We start from the raw sequence: 16949 nt of genomic DNA, 5'->3' as shown, positions 1-16949 counted from the left end.
TGTGCAAATTTTAATACACGTATTGGTCAATAAGTATGTCCATTTTTAAGGCTCTTGATGCTCATCAATTGCCACCCACAAATAGGAGGCTACGTTTATTCCTTCTCATCAATAAAAAAAGAGCCAGTTTCCCTACACCTTTGTTAATCTTATATTACTGATCTTAGGATCTTAAACAATTATAATATTTTCAGATTATACAGAAAACATGTCTTTAAAAGTCATGTAGTAGATCATGGGGAAAGTTTCTAAGCAACTTCGTGTTTTTCAGATGTCTAAAGACACATCAAAAGAAAGCACAGTTTGCTTTTAAAGCATTTACTGTCTCTTGGGTGGATAATGAAATTTCCTTAAAATATAGATACCAAAAACCTGTATCACCACCTATTTGCCTGATATTTTTTTTCCCCAGTGTTCCTGATTTCTAAATCTTTCATTATTTTTTTAATTGTTAATTTTAAGTAAAGTGTTTCAGGCTATTTAATTTTATGCTCTGTCTCTCCCCTTTCTTTTAATTAAAATAGTTCCTGAATGTTCCAATGTTTCGAAATGTCTCTCTGAAGTGCCTCACTGAGATTGCTGGTGTGAGTGTAAGCCAGTATGAGGAGCAATTTGTAACGCTATTTACACTGACAATGATGCAGCTAAAACAGGTAATGTAACACTCTTATTAAACTGACTAAACAATTTTAGTGCCTTAGAAAAAGTTGGATTTCAGTTGAACCATTTCACCACAGCTTAACATAAATAGATCAGTGCAATTCTGTGTTTATTATATATATATATTATATACACTGAGGTGGGAAAACTGATTTAGGAAAAATTTCAAAGGATTGTCTTTGAGGAAATCGTACTGTGCTTTTGATTTAAAAAACAAAAGCTAGGACAGAAAGGTACAAAAATGGATATAATAGACCAAGGCATTTTATTGAAAGATAGCTATTTAACTCCATATGTTTTAAAATTAATAAAACCTGGTGGAAATTTAGAACTTAAATGTAGTATCTTTGTTGTTATTTTGAAGGCTTATGATCCATATTTAAATTTGCAGATGCTTCCTCTAAATACCAATATTCGACTTGCATACTCAAATGGAAAGGATGATGAACAGAACTTTATTCAAAATCTCAGTTTGTTTCTCTGCACCTTTCTTAAAGAACATGGTCAACTTATAGAAAAAAGATTAAATCTCAGGGAAACACTCATGGAGGTAGGCTTTGTGGAGCTTTTGGCTTCTGAAATTAATTATAATGTAAACTGCTTTTGTTCTAAAATTCTCTTGACATACTCTTTGACATATCTTATTGTCTGCACAATACATGCTCTCAATTCTGAATTCTAGTCAGAAGCCAAGTGTCCTGATTTCTCTGTTCTATTCCATGTCAGATCAGTAATTTATAATGAAAATTAAATTCCAATAAGTGTGCAAATGTGTCATTCCTAAGATGCAAAGTCTAAAAACCTTATATTAAAATAGAGGTGTAATAACATACAACTTTTAAATTGCCTGAGTGGTATTTAGTACATTCACAGATTGCACGAGTGGCATTTAGTACATTCACAGTGTTGTCAACCATTTATCTATTCTAAAACATTTTTTCATTACCCACAAAGGATAAAGGGACCCATTGAAACAAGTCATTCCATTCTGCTCTTCCCTCCAGTCCCCAGCAACAAGTAATTTGCTGTACAACTCAATGGATTTACCTATTCTAAACCTTTCACATACTGGAATTATAAAGTATGGACTTTCGTTGTTACTGCTTTCTTTCACTTAACGTCTTACCATGTTATAGCATATGTCAGTACTTCATCCCTTTCATGCCGAATAATATCCCTTTATATGGATATACATCATTTTTTGTGTCCGTACATCTGTTGAACATTTGAATTATTTCTTCCTTTTTGCTATTACCAAATATTGTTTGATGTCCATACTTTTTAACAATCATGTAAGTTTCTTAGCATATTCTACGACATGTCAGAAGAAAGTGCACTTTGCTCATATACAGTTTCTATTGTATATTTGATAAATGATGAATCTTCATAGTGTACAAAAAGCAATATGAATTTTTATTTCCCATTAACATAGCAAATGGAAAACAGTTTGAGGTTGTTAGTAATGTCTAAGGATTGTTTTAATAGTTTTGGTCTTCTGTGTAGGCCCTTCATTATATGTTGTTGGTATCCGAAGTAGAGGAAACTGAAATCTTTAAGATTTGTCTTGAGTACTGGAATCACCTGGCAGCTGAACTCTATAGAGAGAGCCCGTTCTCAACATCTGCCTCTCCGTTGCTATCTGGAAGTCAGCATTTTGACGTTCCTCCTAGGAGACAGCTATATTTGCCTGTATTGTCCAAGGTAACAACAGTATGTGGTTGAGTGTGCTTTCTCTGATTTTGGAGGACCAGATGAAAATGCTGGCTTTTATTTTTTGGCTGAATCTATCCAAGCACAACCTGTGAGTTTGTTAGAAATGCAAATGAGATGCAGGAAAGTTAACAGTTGATTTTTGTCCATGTTTAGATTGAAATTTATTGTAGAATTACATTTTAAGTATATTTATTTTATATTGTGGGCATGATTGTGTTTGGTATGTTGGTGTTAAGTGCCATTTTTTAAGAGTGGGAGTTATAGTTGATGTAACTAATTTCAGAGATCTAACAGATTTTTTTTTTTTTTTTAATTGCTGAATAGGTCCGTTTATTAATGGTTAGTAGAATGGCTAAACCAGAGGAAGTATTAGTTGTAGAAAATGATCAGGGAGAAGTTGTAAGAGAATTCATGAAGGATACAGATTCCATAAATTTGTATAAGAATATGAGAGAAACATTAGGTAAGTTAATAAATACTATTAATTTAATCCTTATTTTTAAAAATTGTATTCTTTTGTGGAAATACTGTTTAGGAAACAAGGCATGCTTAGTTTCTGAGTCTGTTAATAGCTATCTTTATTAGAGTGCTGTTTGTCTTAGTAAAAATCTTTTTGCTCATTAAGTTTTGCATTTTAAAATGTGGAATTTTTTTCTTTCCTGTAGTTTATCTTACTCATCTGGATTATGTAGATACAGAAAGAATAATGACCGAGAAGCTTCACAATCAAGTGAATGGTACGGAGTGGTCATGGAAGAATTTGAATACATTGTGTTGGGCAATAGGCTCCATTAGTGGAGCAATGCATGAAGAGGATGAAAAGCGATTTCTTGTTACTGTTATAAAGGTATGCAAGAGATAGGTGTGAACTAGAACCTTGTTAGTGTATTTTACTATAAATGACTGAAATTTTTCTTACTTTACAGGATCTATTAGGATTGTGTGAACAGAAAAGAGGCAAAGATAATAAAGCTATTATTGCATCAAATATCATGTACATAGTAGGTCAATATCCACGATTTTTAAGAGCTCACTGGAAATTTTTGAAGACAGTAGTTAACAAGCTCTTCGAATTCATGCATGGTAAATCCTGTTTGCTTAATATATTTTATTGTTGCTTAATGGAAAAGGCAAATTTTTTTTTGATATTTGTTTTTGTTTTGTTAAGAGACCCACGATGGAGTCCAGGACATGGCTTGTGATACTTTCATTAAAATAGCTCAAAAGTGCCGCAGGCATTTTGTTCAGGTTCAGGTTGGAGAAGTAATGCCATTTATTGATGAGATTTTGAACAACATTAACACTATAATTTGCGATCTTCAACCTCAACAGGTATGTGGATCAGTAAGCATATTTTTCTTAGAAAATAACTACTGTTTTAATGAAAATTCATTAATGGGGGTAGAATGCCACTAATGGATTCAAGTGTTTCTGTGTTTAAATTTTTATAGTGAGGCAGAAATTCAATCAGAAGTGTGTTAAACTGAATTACTATTTAATTATTACTAACATGTTAACAAAATTAGCTTAAGTTGTGTAATGAATTATTTGTATGTGATTTTCCTTATTATGATGCATACAAGTAACATGTCTGCCTTTTAACATAGGTCCATACATTTTATGAAGCTGTGGGGTACATGATTGGTGCACAAACAGACCAAACAGTACAAGAACATTTGATAGAAAAATATATGCTACTTCCTAATCAGGTTTGGGATAGCATAATCCAGCAAGCAACCAAAGTAAGTTTTAGTTACTTTTTGTGAAAGTTCAAATGGAATCTAAGAAAGTTATATTTACAAAAGTAGTAAATTTAGTACCTTGACATGTATATCTGATCCATAGTGCTTTGTGTGTTTTTGCACATTGAAAGAATGGTAACATTTTTATTCTGTTTGGATGATATTTTGGGAAATACTTTCCTCTATTCTTTAGTAATAAAGACTTGTACAGTACTTTTACACTTTAAGATTATATATGTGATGGTGGTTCGTAGTAACGTGGGTAATTTTTTTTGCTTTAGCAAAAAGAATTCTCTTACGATAAGTGGAGTTGTGTTTTGTTCTTACAGAATGTGGATATACTTAAAGATCCTGAAACTGTCAAGCAACTTGGTAGCATACTGAAAACAAATGTGAGAGCTTGCAAAGCAGTTGGACACCCATTTGTGATTCAGCTTGGGAGAATTTATTTAGATATGCTTAATGTATACAAGTGCCTCAGTGAAAATATTTCTGCAGCTATTCAAGCTAATGGTAAGCAATTCTGAATTCTTATGGAATACTATATTAAGTTAGTTCTACATTCTTTGCCTTAGCCATAAGTGTTTAGCACTTTTGACAAAATACCTCCCGTGTTTTAGGCAATCCTCAACAATTTTTAATGAGTCACACATGCCCCTTTCCCTTATAAAATTAGTTTATTTTCCCAGGAAATTCATCTGTGTCCTCTTGTTTTTTGTGGCATTCCGGGTAGCTCAGTAGTAAAGAATCTGCCCGCCAATGATCCGTGGGTCTGGAATATCCCCTGGAGGAGGAAATGGCAGTCCACTCTAGTACTCTTGCCTGGAAAAATCCTGGGAACAAACGATGCTGGCAGGCTATAGTTCATAGGGTTGCAAAGAGTTGGACATGAATGAGCAGGAGCACTCTTTGTCTTTAGGTTTTCTAATGGAGAATGGAAACCAGTAGTATCTGAAGTACAGGTAACTGCCAATGTAGAATTTTAGTTGTCAAATTGGATTCCACCTGATTTTGTTTTTTAGGTGAGATGGTTACAAAGCAACCATTGATTAGAAGTATGCGAACAGTAAAAAGAGAAACTTTAAAGTTAATATCTGGTTGGGTGAGCCGGTCTAATGATCCACAGATGGTAAGTGAGATGTCATTTTTGTTTTTTAAAGTTGCTACTGTACTCTCTAGAATGTGTATATATTCTGTATGCATTTAGCTATTTAAAAGGTAATTTAGATGTTTACATTGGTATTACTTTATAGCATTCTATTTATTGGAGTTCTGGAGTCCCTTAAAATAGTAAGATCCCTTCTCCAGGGGATCTTCCCAACCCAGGAATTGAACATAGGTCTCTTGCATTGCAGGCAGTTCTTTTACCAATTGAGCCAGCCACCAGGGAGGCCCAAGATACATACCTTCTTCCAAAGAAATTGCTGTTGGTAGGGGGAGGGTGGTGATGTAATAAGACAGTTGAGATGATTGGGTCATTTTTATTTTCCATGGATAGAGTTCAAATGAAATTTCTTTTCCTGATGGTTTTGGGAGCAATTTGTAAAGCTGTCACAAGAGCTGTTTCCCTCTTTAGTGGGATTAAGCAGTTTCTTAGTTGAAGGTTTAAAAGTCTATTGTGCTGTCTTACTCCTGTCAGTCTTAAATGGTTTTCAGAAAGTAATTAGCTCTATATGCTTGAACTTGGGGTAACTATTTATGTTTAGTTATTGTTAAACCTTCCTTCTTCTGGATCCTTGGAACATTACAATAAATCCTTTCCTGTTCATCACTATTGTGTGGAAGTAGCATTGAGAACTGTGCTACTTACTTTCATAAATTTGATACTTAAATATTGTTCCTGTTAATACTGGAAAATTTTTTCAGGAAATTACCAAGGTATCAAACTAGTTTACAGCTAAGATTTATGTTGAGCTTTGGGGCTGTGAATTCAAAGATAGTCGAATAATTCAGATTTAGTGTGTAGGAAAATAAATTCAGTGTTAAGAGTGGAAATATGAGAGTGGTCAAGGAAAGGATAAATGAGGCATGGGTATGAAGTGTACAGTATGGGAAATAGTGTATAATAGTCAAGAACTAATATCTTTTTATAGTGACAGACTATAAATTTAATGGGATCATTTTAGAATGTATAAAAATATTAAATCACTAGACTTTGTTAATAGGAACTAATGTCATGTTGTAGGTCAAAAGAAGGATGTAATTTACAAACATGGTATATAAAATTTACACTGCTGTATGTTTTGTAAGAAAGTTGAGTAAATCTTAAGCATTTTTATCAACTTTTTTTCTGTTTATATCTATATGAGGTGTTATATATAAAATATCTATGATGATCACTAAACTTAACTCTTCTATAATCATTTGATGATGTAAGTAAACTTGTAGAACTTAATCATGTCTGAGTAGAACTTAAAGGAAGAAAAAGAAGGGAGAATTGGTTTTAGTTAAGAGAAAACCTAGTAAGTAAAAGAAAAATAATTTTGTGCTTATCCTTCAAATCTTGCTAGGCCTGTTTTGTGTATTGGGACACTACTACTGTTTAGTTAAATGAAACATGATTATATTTATTGAGCACATCTCAATGGAGGATGCATTATAAAGCATAGAGTTTACACCTTAGACTGTGTTTATTGGGAATCTTGGAAAGCCTACCACAGTCTTTCTGGCATAGTGTAGTTCCTTTTTTGAGAGTAAGTAATGGTTATTATTTCTTAAAACTATCGGTTAGCATTCATTAAATTTTAAAAACATTGATGGTGGAGGTCTGATTTTGGTTAGATTTGAATACTTGGGTGTACAGTTAGGCATTACCTTCCCCGTGCCTCACACACACACACACACACACACACACACACACACAGTATCCCTAGAATCCTGGTCCTGCCAAAATACTTAGAGCTAGTCACTTGATGTCAGGCCCCAGTTTTCTTTAATAAGTATAGATTTAAACTGTACAATGTCTGTGGCCCTCTTCTGCCTATTTTGGTTTCTTGATTTTTCTTTGTAAAGTTCTAATACACCAGAATTAAAGCCGTAGGAGTTTCCGTTTTTCAGTAGACGATCAGCCTAAATTAAGTTTTACGAGGTAACATTGACCTGGCTGCTTAGTAAGAGTTGGCAAGTGCCTGAATTAAAATGAAAAGTTTTGTTGTTGTTTTTTTTTAAACAGGTAGCTGAAAATTTTGTTCCTCCTCTGTTGGATGCAGTTCTCATTGATTACCAGAGAAATGTCCCAGCTGCTAGAGAGCCAGAAGTGCTTAGTACTATGGCTATTATTGTCAACAAGTTAGGAGGACATATAACAGCTGAAATACCTCAAATATTTGATGCTGTTTTTGAGTGCACATTGAATATGATAAATAAGGTATGCAATTTGCATTTCAGTTACGTAATGGCAAGTTCTACAGTTATCCATATAACTTTTAAAAGCGTAAATGATGGCTGTCTATGAGCATAGCATAAATTTTAGGCTCTGATGTTAAAACATTTGAACTTCTAGATAAGAAAAGTACTTGTTTTTTAAATTTGCCAAAGTTTTTAATTCAAATAGCAGCTAACATTTATTTAAAACTTGAAACGTTTTAGTCAATGGATTTTTAGTTCAGTTTAGTAAAATGTAGTATATGTTTATAAAGAACAAGAAAATTTATTAACCAAAAAGAAAAACATGTAAATAAATACATGTGTACACATTTACACAGTAGACTTCTCTAATCTGTGTTACTGATCTCAAAGTCACTTTAAAGTGGTAGCAAGTCTCAATGCTAATAGAAAATGTGATGGTCTTTGTGGGTTTTGTTGAGTTCTCTTTATAATAAGATGACCTTGTATTCCTTCATATTGACAATCCATTTGTGTAATAGTATTTTTGTTCTCTCTTACGGGGTCCACTAACAACTCCAAATATTTATAATGAATTAGAGCTTGCTTTCCCTCTTCCATTAAATAACAGTTTAAGGCATTGTATCTTCTATTTTGTTCTCACCATTTATTTTTAGGACTTTGAAGAATATCCTGAACACAGAACGAACTTTTTCTTACTACTTCAGGCTGTCAATTCTCATTGTTTCCCAGCATTCCTGGCTATTCCACCGGCACAGTTTAAACTTGTTTTGGATTCTATTATTTGGGCTTTTAAACATACCATGAGGAATGTAGCAGATACAGGTAAATACATAAAAATGATGTTCTTTATTCATTTGCCTACCAACCCACAATCCACATACGGACACTTACAAATAGACACCCATCTATCTGTGTATTTGTAGTTGCACACAAGAGGTATCACTTCACTTGTCATGGGTTTTCTTGAGTGCATCAGTAATGGATGTGGGAGAGAATTAACTAAACCTTAAGAAATAATGGAAAGGTGATAATGGTTAGATTAGTCTGTAAGTAAGCAGTCATTGATTCTAATTTAACTCCATTACTGAGTCAAGATAATTTAGGCAAATAATTGTCTTGAGCTTAAAAAAAAAAACGAGAGGTACTTTGAATTGTTTGATAGCTGAAGTACCATTGTGAATGTTGTCAGTATGGAGTAACTTGATTGGCTTTATATGTCTTTTAGGCCTACAGATACTTTTTACACTCTTACAAAATGTTGCACAAGAAGAAGCTGCAGCTCAGAGTTTTTATCAGACTTATTTTTGTGATATTCTTCAGCATATCTTTTCTGTTGTGACAGACACCTCGCATACTGCTGGTAAGACTTTAAAGCTGTAAAAATTCTATGTTTCTTCTGACTGTTATTATATCTTAGAGTTTAATGATGTCCTCCTTATCAACAGGTTTAACAATGCATGCATCTATCCTTGCATATATGTTTAATTTGGTTGAAGAAGGAAAAATAAGTACACCATTAAATCCTGGAAATCCAGTTAACAACCAAATGTTTATTCAGGAATATGTGGCTAATCTTCTTAAGTCCGCATTCCCTCATCTACAAGAGTAAATATCCCTTTTTATAAACCTAAGTTTTTTAAGGGTGTTTGTGTGTTTTTTTTTTTAAGCGATTAATCATTGTATTTTAACTTGCAGCGCTCAAGTAAAGCTCTTTGTGACAGGACTTTTCAGCTTAAATCAGGATATTCCTGCATTCAAGGAACATCTTCGGGATTTCCTGGTACAGATAAAGGTACGTATTTTATTTGCAGTTGCAGAAATACTGAGAGTAAATACTAATTGCATTCTTGCATCCAGAAAAATTGACCACTTTTTGTAATGAGCAAAATGAGTGTACTTGTAAAATATGTACAGTCTTACTCTTTTGAGATAGATTACAGAAAGAAAAACTTTAAAACAAAGCCAGAAGAGGAGATAGGTTTAAAATGTTTGGGGTAACTATGTCTATTGCAACATTGTGATTGAATCCCATAGATATTTTTAAAGGAGTGGGGGGAGTGAAATATATTGATAGTTCCTTTTGGGATTTTCCACATTGTTAGTAAAGAATTCATTTTAGGGGGAACCATGGTGATTAGTGGAGAAGGCAATGGCACCCCACTCCAGTACTCTTGCCTGGAAAATCCCATGGATGGAGGAGCCTGGTAGGCTGCAGTCCATGGGGTTGCTAAGAGTCGGACATGACTGAGCGACTTCACTTTCACGGTTTGTAGAAGGAAATGGCAACCCACTCCAGTGTTCTTGCCTGGAGAGTCCCAGGGACGGGGGAGCTTGGTGGGCTGCCGTCTATGGGGTCGCACAGAGTCGGACACGACTGAAGTGACTTAGCAGTAGCAGCAGCAATGGTGATTAGCAGATACTAGCCTGTTATTTACTGCTGTTACAGTGCTTTGTTGACTTAGGGGAAGAGGAATTTTTGTTGTGTTTTAAAGAAGTCAAAAAGAGCTGATGAATTCTTGTCCATATCTATTAAATAAGAATTGATCACATAACATGCAGGTTTTTCCCCCCTCCAAAATACAAAGTTTTTTTTTTTTTTTTAAGTGTAAAAAAAGCTAATTCTTACAGAGCTATAAAGGATGATAATTGATAACATAGCTATGAGGCAATGATAATATACTTAAACTTGATCATTAGTCTTTCTTATTATCATTGCTCTTGAAGTATGTTTTATATGTGGCATTATACTATCCCTCTTTTGTAATCTTTCCCTCCCAACTAACACATTTAGTCTTTAATTCAACTGTGTAGAATTACATATATAATTTAAGCCCAACAATTGATGGATAAATTACACTGCTAAGTATGTTGACAGTTGACCATCTTTTCACAGGAGTTTGCAGGTGAAGATACATCGGATCTCTTTTTGGAAGAACGAGAAACAGCCCTTCGACAGGCTCAGGAAGAAAAACACAAACTTCAGATGTCTGTTCCAGGCATCCTTAATCCACATGAAATTCCAGAAGAAATGTGTGATTAAAATCAGAAGTCATGCTGGGTTTTTTTTTTTCTTTTTTTTCTTTTTTTTTCTTTTCCTCTGCAACTCTTGTTAGCAGATGAAAACAGCATCTGGATATTTGTCGACCAAAATGATGCCAATTTGTAAATTAAAATGTCACCTAGTGGCCCCTTTTCTTATGTGTTTTTTGTATAAGAAATTTTCTGTGAAATATCCTTCCATTGTTTAAGCTTTTGTTTTGGTCATCTTTATTTAGTTTGCATGAAGTTGAAAATTACGGCATTTTTAAAAATTTTAACTTCATCCCCATTTTGTGGCTGGGATGGGGGGAGGAGGCAAATCCAATTTGAACATATACTTGTAAATTCTGATGCAAAAGTATACAATTTTTCCTGTAAAGAATACCAGTTTTTAATTAGGGAGCATTTTCTTTCTAGCCTGTATTTCAGTCTAGAAGAAAAGATAATGAGTAAAACAGATTGCGTTGTTAAAAGGATTATAGTGCTGCATTGTCTGAAGCTAGCACCTCTTGGACTGAATTGTTTGTCTAGACTACATGTATTACAAGTCTGTATGGCAAGTTTGCAGCAAGATCATGTGCATATCATCCCATTGTAAACGACTTCAAAAAATATGGGAACACAGTTAGTTATTTTTACACAGTTCTTTTTGTTTTTGTGTGTGTGTGCTGTCGCTTGTCGACAACAGCTTTTTGTTTTCCTCAATGAGGAGTGTTGCTCATTTGTGAGCCTTCATTAACTCAAAGTGAAATGGTTAAAAATATTTATCCTGTTAGAATAGGCTGCATCTTTTTAACAACTCATTAAAAACAAACAAAACAAAACTCTGGCTTTTGAGATGACTTATACTAATTTACATTGTTTACCAAGCTGTAGTGCTTTAAGAACACTACTTAAAAAGCAAAATAAACTTGGTTTACATTTATTTTCCCTTTATTGGCTCAAACTTATTCCTGTATTAATGAAAGTGGTTATTTATGTTTAGGTGTTAGGTAACATTTTTAAATGAATTTTGATAACTGTTGACTTCCAAGTATTATTTCTAAGGTTATTGAGTAAAGGCAGCATTTGTATAAAATGAACATGTTCCTGAGATATCGTCTGTTCCCAAGAAACAAATCCCTCCTGTGGACAGCTTGGCACACATTTTACCTTTACTTGCAGTTAAAAAGCATCTTTCCTTTGGTTAGGAATTGGGGGGTAACAAAGCTGTAGATTCCCTACAAAATATGAAAAGGGGATAGAAAAAGGAAACCAGCTTGGGTGAGCCTGTTTCCAGATGATTAAATTAGCCTTCTATATACCTAAACTAAAACCTAAGCATTTGAAGTGCCTCATGTTGGTGGAGAATCAGCAATTTTGTATAATTGCTATTCTCCTAACTTTTTATATAGGTCTTTGGCAAAGATTGGCATTATTTCAGTAGAATGTAATCATGCATAAAAGTCTTTTTAAAACAACAAATAGATGTTTTAAATATACAGAGAGGAATATTGAAGTACTTTGTTTAATACTTTAGCTTTCTTAAAAGCTTTGATTTTCTTACTGGTGTTTGCCTATAAATAAGTTTTCTTGGAACAGTTAAAAGAGTTCAGATTCAAATCATATGCTGTATTTGAAATCTGCTTTCCATCAGTGGTCATGTATAATTTTCTTACCCTACAGCCCCATTGCCTACCTTGATATGTTTTGAATGTTGAAGAAACCAAGCTTTGGCCAAAATGAGAACATGCTAATAGAAAATTAAACTTATTGTGGGCATTTCTTGCTTGAATAAAAGTTAATCATATCAGGCCAGCCTCAACGTGTTTTACAAGAAAGCATACTGATAAACTGGCCATTTGAAACATTTGGCTCAGTGTTGTTTAACCCTTGCAAAAAGGCAGCGTCTCAGGTGTTATAAATTGTGAGAGAGAACTGGAATTGTCTCATAAGTATGTCTGAATCTTGGTTTAGACACCCATTAGAATCATAGACAAGTCTTTTGAACTGAAAATGGTCTCACAAAAGCTAATTCCTGAGTCAGTTAGGATATCAACAGTAGGATGCTGTTCTAACATTTTAGCATCTCTGAAGATCTGTGGCACCTTAAAAACTGGTGGCTAGGCAGTACTGTTGATATATTTCCCTGCTTGTCCATGTGTGAACTCAATAATTGTTTGTATGCATTTATTGCTATTTATTGTCTTACCAAAAAAAATTGTCTTACACAAAAGTATTAAAGTGTCTTAGATTGGTCAGCAACAAAATATTCTATGCAAAAAGGCATACGAAGGCAGCAGGATATAAACTTGATAAGGGGGAGAGTAAATAATCATTGGAAGAATAATCACACTTCCATATTTTCTTTAGTGGCAACCAAGTTTTTCTTGGGACCTAAGCAGGGAAGCTGTCAATAAGCTATAATGTAAAGAATTGTTCACCAAATGCCAAGCAGTGCAATTTTATTTGTAAGAAGTTGATACTCAAGTTTCAAAAAGGCTTCTGTAACCAATTTTTGGTTTTAGTAAGGACTGTTGTCATAGTTGAAAGTTTTCTTGTTCTTGATGGTGCATAAAAATACATCTTGCAATTAATACCTTAGAGTTGGAAAAAAAGCAGAAAATAATGAAAGTGTGAATTCAAACTTGACTGGCTTATCAATCCCACATTGAGTTAGGTCTGTGATAGGATCTAGGATGCAGATTTGATGCCAACAGACATGCAAGGATAGACTTGGTAAAAATGCAGTATTAGAATACTGCGAGATTAACAGGTCTGATGTGGTGGTGTATGTATTGGATGTTCCTCCCGGAAAGTTCCCAACAGAATTCCATTCTGTAATGTGTGAAGACTCAAGCCTATAGAAAAGTTAAAAAAAGTCACATAGTCAGCCTTTTTTGATGTTCTGATTAGAGGAAACTCAAGGACAAAATGTCTGGATTATAAACAGTTACATAAAAATATAAACAGTACTTTCGGTATTTAAAGTACTACAGTAAAATGAACAGTAGTTGAGTAGAGTTGTACAGTTCCTTACCACTTTTGTGCTTTTCATCTCTGACGCATTCTTGGTAAAGTTAACCATAATTCCGTAATATATCTAGTCCATGTTTAGGTTTCCCCAACAGTTGCTAAGAATATTTTTCATAGTTTGTGTTTTTCCCAAATGAGTACCCAATTTAGGTTCATGCTTTTTGAGTTTGTAGTTTTTAATTTCAGTGATCATTGTTCTCTTGAAAAATACTTAGTTACTATGCAGATCTGTTTTTTAAAGTATCTTCTCTTTTTTCATGTTTATCTAAGCATAGTTTATATTCTGTATTGTCTACTGTCCCAACTAACAAATCCCTCCTGTGTACCTCTACCCTGATAACTTTGTTTCAGAGTACACTTACTTTTATTTACTATCCCCAGCATCTGGATTATACCCCAAGGTCAAATATGGTTGTGGGAATTTCAGGTTTTATACTTGGATCCTGGGCAGCATGGAAAATAAAAAACTTCCCCTTTTAAGACCCAGAACAAGTTGCAGAACACTTTGGAATATTCCAATTTCCATAACTGCCCAATAAGAGAAGCTGAGAAATTCCATGCTAAAGCTGTATGCATTGCTGCTCTGAATAAAACTGGTGTTTTATTAATGAGAAAGGGGGAGAGTGAATTGAAAGTCTGACTATAAAAGTTGAGTGAAAAGGACAAAAGGCAGTTGACTGAGAAAATAAGTCTCTAAGCTTTGAGGTATTGAAAATACCAAAGAAATTGCCCCTCTAACAGTGGCAGTTGTTTTTGTCATTCACTGTACACAATTGGAAAAAAAAAATCTGTACAGGGTGGCAAACAAAACCATTCACTCCTTGTCTTTGTTACTAATGGCCTTGTGTCTATTTTCAAGGTAACTGCTGAAGCTAGTGTCCTGACATTCCAAGATGAAGTCTTGAAAACCTAAAAAGGAATGGAGGCATTACAGAAGCTGAGGGAGTTAGGCCATGCCTAGGAGTTGGGAAACCTATTATTCACTTTGTGAAAAAGGGTTAAAGCCGTAGTTCCTTGCAAGCTGGGATACACTGTTATTTTTGTACTCCAGCAGGATTATCCATAAGAGATCCATTATGTGTGGACTGATGTTAATTTTCTGTACTTGCTACCCTAAACTGAAGTTCCTGACCCAGAACATCCTTTTTCTACAACTGTGACAGGAAAAGAAACTAGGCCATCTCCCTTTGATCTCAAAAGTTCTGAGATCAGACATTACCAGACTTAATCTGCATGGCTGTATCAGGTAAGAACCAACCATTCCTAAGTATTTTTGGCCTTTTTGTGATTCATCCAGCTCTTAGACACAGAAAGTAGTGGTGTGTTTTCCATCTTGTTCTTCAGACTATTGGCCCACAAGAAATCGTCTTCTTGAGTCTACCTCAAGTCTGAATCTTGAATCAAAGACATTTGAAAAGGTGGGACCAAGTCCTGAGCTTTGGTGTTGACAAGCCTGCCCTTTAGGTTACATTAAAGCATTACAACTGGTGTGTTTGCTTGCTTATTTTAAAGACTAAGAGGAGAAATGGTTTGTCTATAGGAAGAAAAATTTCTGCTTCTGAAGGTGTTTACAACTAGATCACAAGTGAGCTGTTAAGAGGCTACAATGTTAAAAATAGACCATATAACAACTACTTAGATTTATCGGTGCCTAGCCACAGAGAAAAAGCATCCTGATTTTAGTAAGCTAGATTGCTGCCCCAGGATGTTCAATAAATTCCACTTGTGTAAGTATTTACACATTGTGCTCCATAGAGCCTTAGCTGACTCTGCATTGCTATCACTGGGCTGGGTAGGCTCTGCTTGTCTCTTAATTTAAAATCTCTTGTGCTTTCTGACAATCAAGATAAAGAAAGGACTCCCTTAGAAACAATCCTTTTAAAAAACATAGTTAATTTTTCACCTTTCATTAATTCAAACTCTCCAAAAACTTGTATTTTTAAATTTTGTTTATACTACTGCATGTAGAGTTACATAGCTAAGGTAGGAAATGGTTTTAATTCATAAATTGTACCTGTTAATACTCACCTAAGTTATCAAGTTGTCAATCTCCTTAATTCTTCAGGGTGATCCCTGAAGCCATGTTATTTTGTCATTTTGCCTCCATGAAGCAGCTGTGTGAATCGTGTATCACTTAAAAGAATATCCAGTTTTTCTGAATTCAGTCATCACATCACAAAATAAATAGATGATTAATATTAATGAGTTTCCTAGATTCAAAGAAACCATAATACTGAGTAGCTACAGGGTTCCTTAGTAGATACAAAGTCACAACCTCAGGAAAGATGAACAGTTTTTGACAAATCTGAGCTATAAGTTTCTCAGGCTGCCTTTGCAAATTTTAGAATGCCTGCATTGTTGGTCATCTACTCCATCAAGATGATTCATTTCAGAACATCCATTATTCTAAAACTTGGAATAATCTTGGGAAAATATGCATTCAGACACTGCATAGTCCAGCTGAGGTTCTGTGAAAGCATATTGTTTTTCATGAAACTTCTAAAATAGAAGCTGAAAGCTCTTCAGTTTGAAAAATACTGTTTCTCACTGATTATTAGAAAAAGGCTTTCTAAGAAAATTCCAGTAAATCTGCATTCAAATGTCAAGAAACCATGTATTCACAACTTTCTTCTGATTTTTGAATTCAAAGAAGGGGAAGAAAGAGACAAAGGTGACAGTGTGAAACACCTTACCAGTTTTTCCAGCATGATAAAGTTACAGTCCCCCTCTTCCAAAACGTTTACTTTGCTCACAAGGAACTTAGAAGCTATGCCTTCTGGAATTGTCCCTCGGAAAATTTCACACTGTGAGCCAATAGAATGAATGAGAGGTATGACTTTTGTAAAGTGGGAGGTAGAATATTTGAAAGAGAAATGAGTTAAACTGGCAAATGGCTGAAACCTTTTGGGGCAGATCATAAAGTTCATATTGAGGGTGCTGCTGCTAAGTCGCTTCAGTCATGTCTGACTCTGTGTGACCCCATAGACGGCAGCCCACTGGGGTTACCCCATCCCTGGGATTCTCCAGGCAAGAACACTGGACTGGGTTGCCATTTCCTTCTCCAATGCATGAAAGTGAAAACTAAAAGAAGTCACTCAGTCGTGTCTGACTTTTAGCGACCCCATGGACTGCAACCTACCAGGCTCCTCCGGCCATAGGATTTTCCAGGCAAAAGTACTGGAGTGAGTGGGGTGCCATTGCCTTCTCCGCATATTGAAGTTGATTTCCCTTAAAAGTACTTAAAAGAGTACCCATTGAGAAGCATTTGTGCACCTAAAGAAATAAGTAATCCACTTGAAGACCTCTGATCTTCAATATGCAGTATGGTTCAGGTTATACCTGTTACTCTGTCAAGTTTTGCACTTAGAGAATAATTAAACATGAGGTTCATGAAGTTTAGACTTCAGAGCCTCTGTCTCACAGGAGTCCTTT

At 34.7% G+C, this 16949-nt stretch overlaps 1 protein-coding gene across 6 annotated transcripts in view; it reads left to right on the top strand.

Moving 5' to 3' along the window:
• Positions 1 to 11427, top strand: part of XPO1 (exportin 1) — a 42819-nt gene extending 31392 nt beyond the window's left edge. For all 6 annotated transcript variants that reach the window (XM_025261220.3, XM_025261221.3, XM_006066152.4 and 3 more), the window contains 16 exons: positions 525 to 653; positions 1052 to 1210; positions 2164 to 2361; positions 2698 to 2836; positions 3039 to 3220; positions 3300 to 3456; positions 3542 to 3705; positions 3981 to 4115; positions 4445 to 4628; positions 5138 to 5244; positions 7288 to 7482; positions 8117 to 8285; positions 8689 to 8823; positions 8909 to 9068; positions 9159 to 9255; positions 10357 to 11427. In XM_025261220.3, coding sequence (XP_025117005.1) covers positions 525 to 653; positions 1052 to 1210; positions 2164 to 2361; positions 2698 to 2836; positions 3039 to 3220; positions 3300 to 3456; positions 3542 to 3705; positions 3981 to 4115; positions 4445 to 4628; positions 5138 to 5244; positions 7288 to 7482; positions 8117 to 8285; positions 8689 to 8823; positions 8909 to 9068; positions 9159 to 9255; positions 10357 to 10503 — 2457 coding nt within the window. In that variant the 3' untranslated portion in view covers positions 10504 to 11427. The remainder of the gene's footprint in view (positions 1 to 524; positions 654 to 1051; positions 1211 to 2163; positions 2362 to 2697; positions 2837 to 3038; positions 3221 to 3299; positions 3457 to 3541; positions 3706 to 3980; positions 4116 to 4444; positions 4629 to 5137; positions 5245 to 7287; positions 7483 to 8116; positions 8286 to 8688; positions 8824 to 8908; positions 9069 to 9158; positions 9256 to 10356) is intronic.
• Positions 11428 to 16949: the final 5522 nt, after the last annotated feature.

The sequence above is a fragment of the Bubalus bubalis genome, chromosome 12 (genome assembly GCF_019923935.1).
Source record: "Bubalus bubalis isolate 160015118507 breed Murrah chromosome 12, NDDB_SH_1, whole genome shotgun sequence".
NCBI lineage: Eukaryota > Metazoa > Chordata > Mammalia > Artiodactyla > Bovidae > Bubalus > Bubalus bubalis.
The sequence above is the reverse complement of the archived record's forward strand: the minus strand, read 5'-3'. Positions and strand labels throughout refer to the sequence as shown.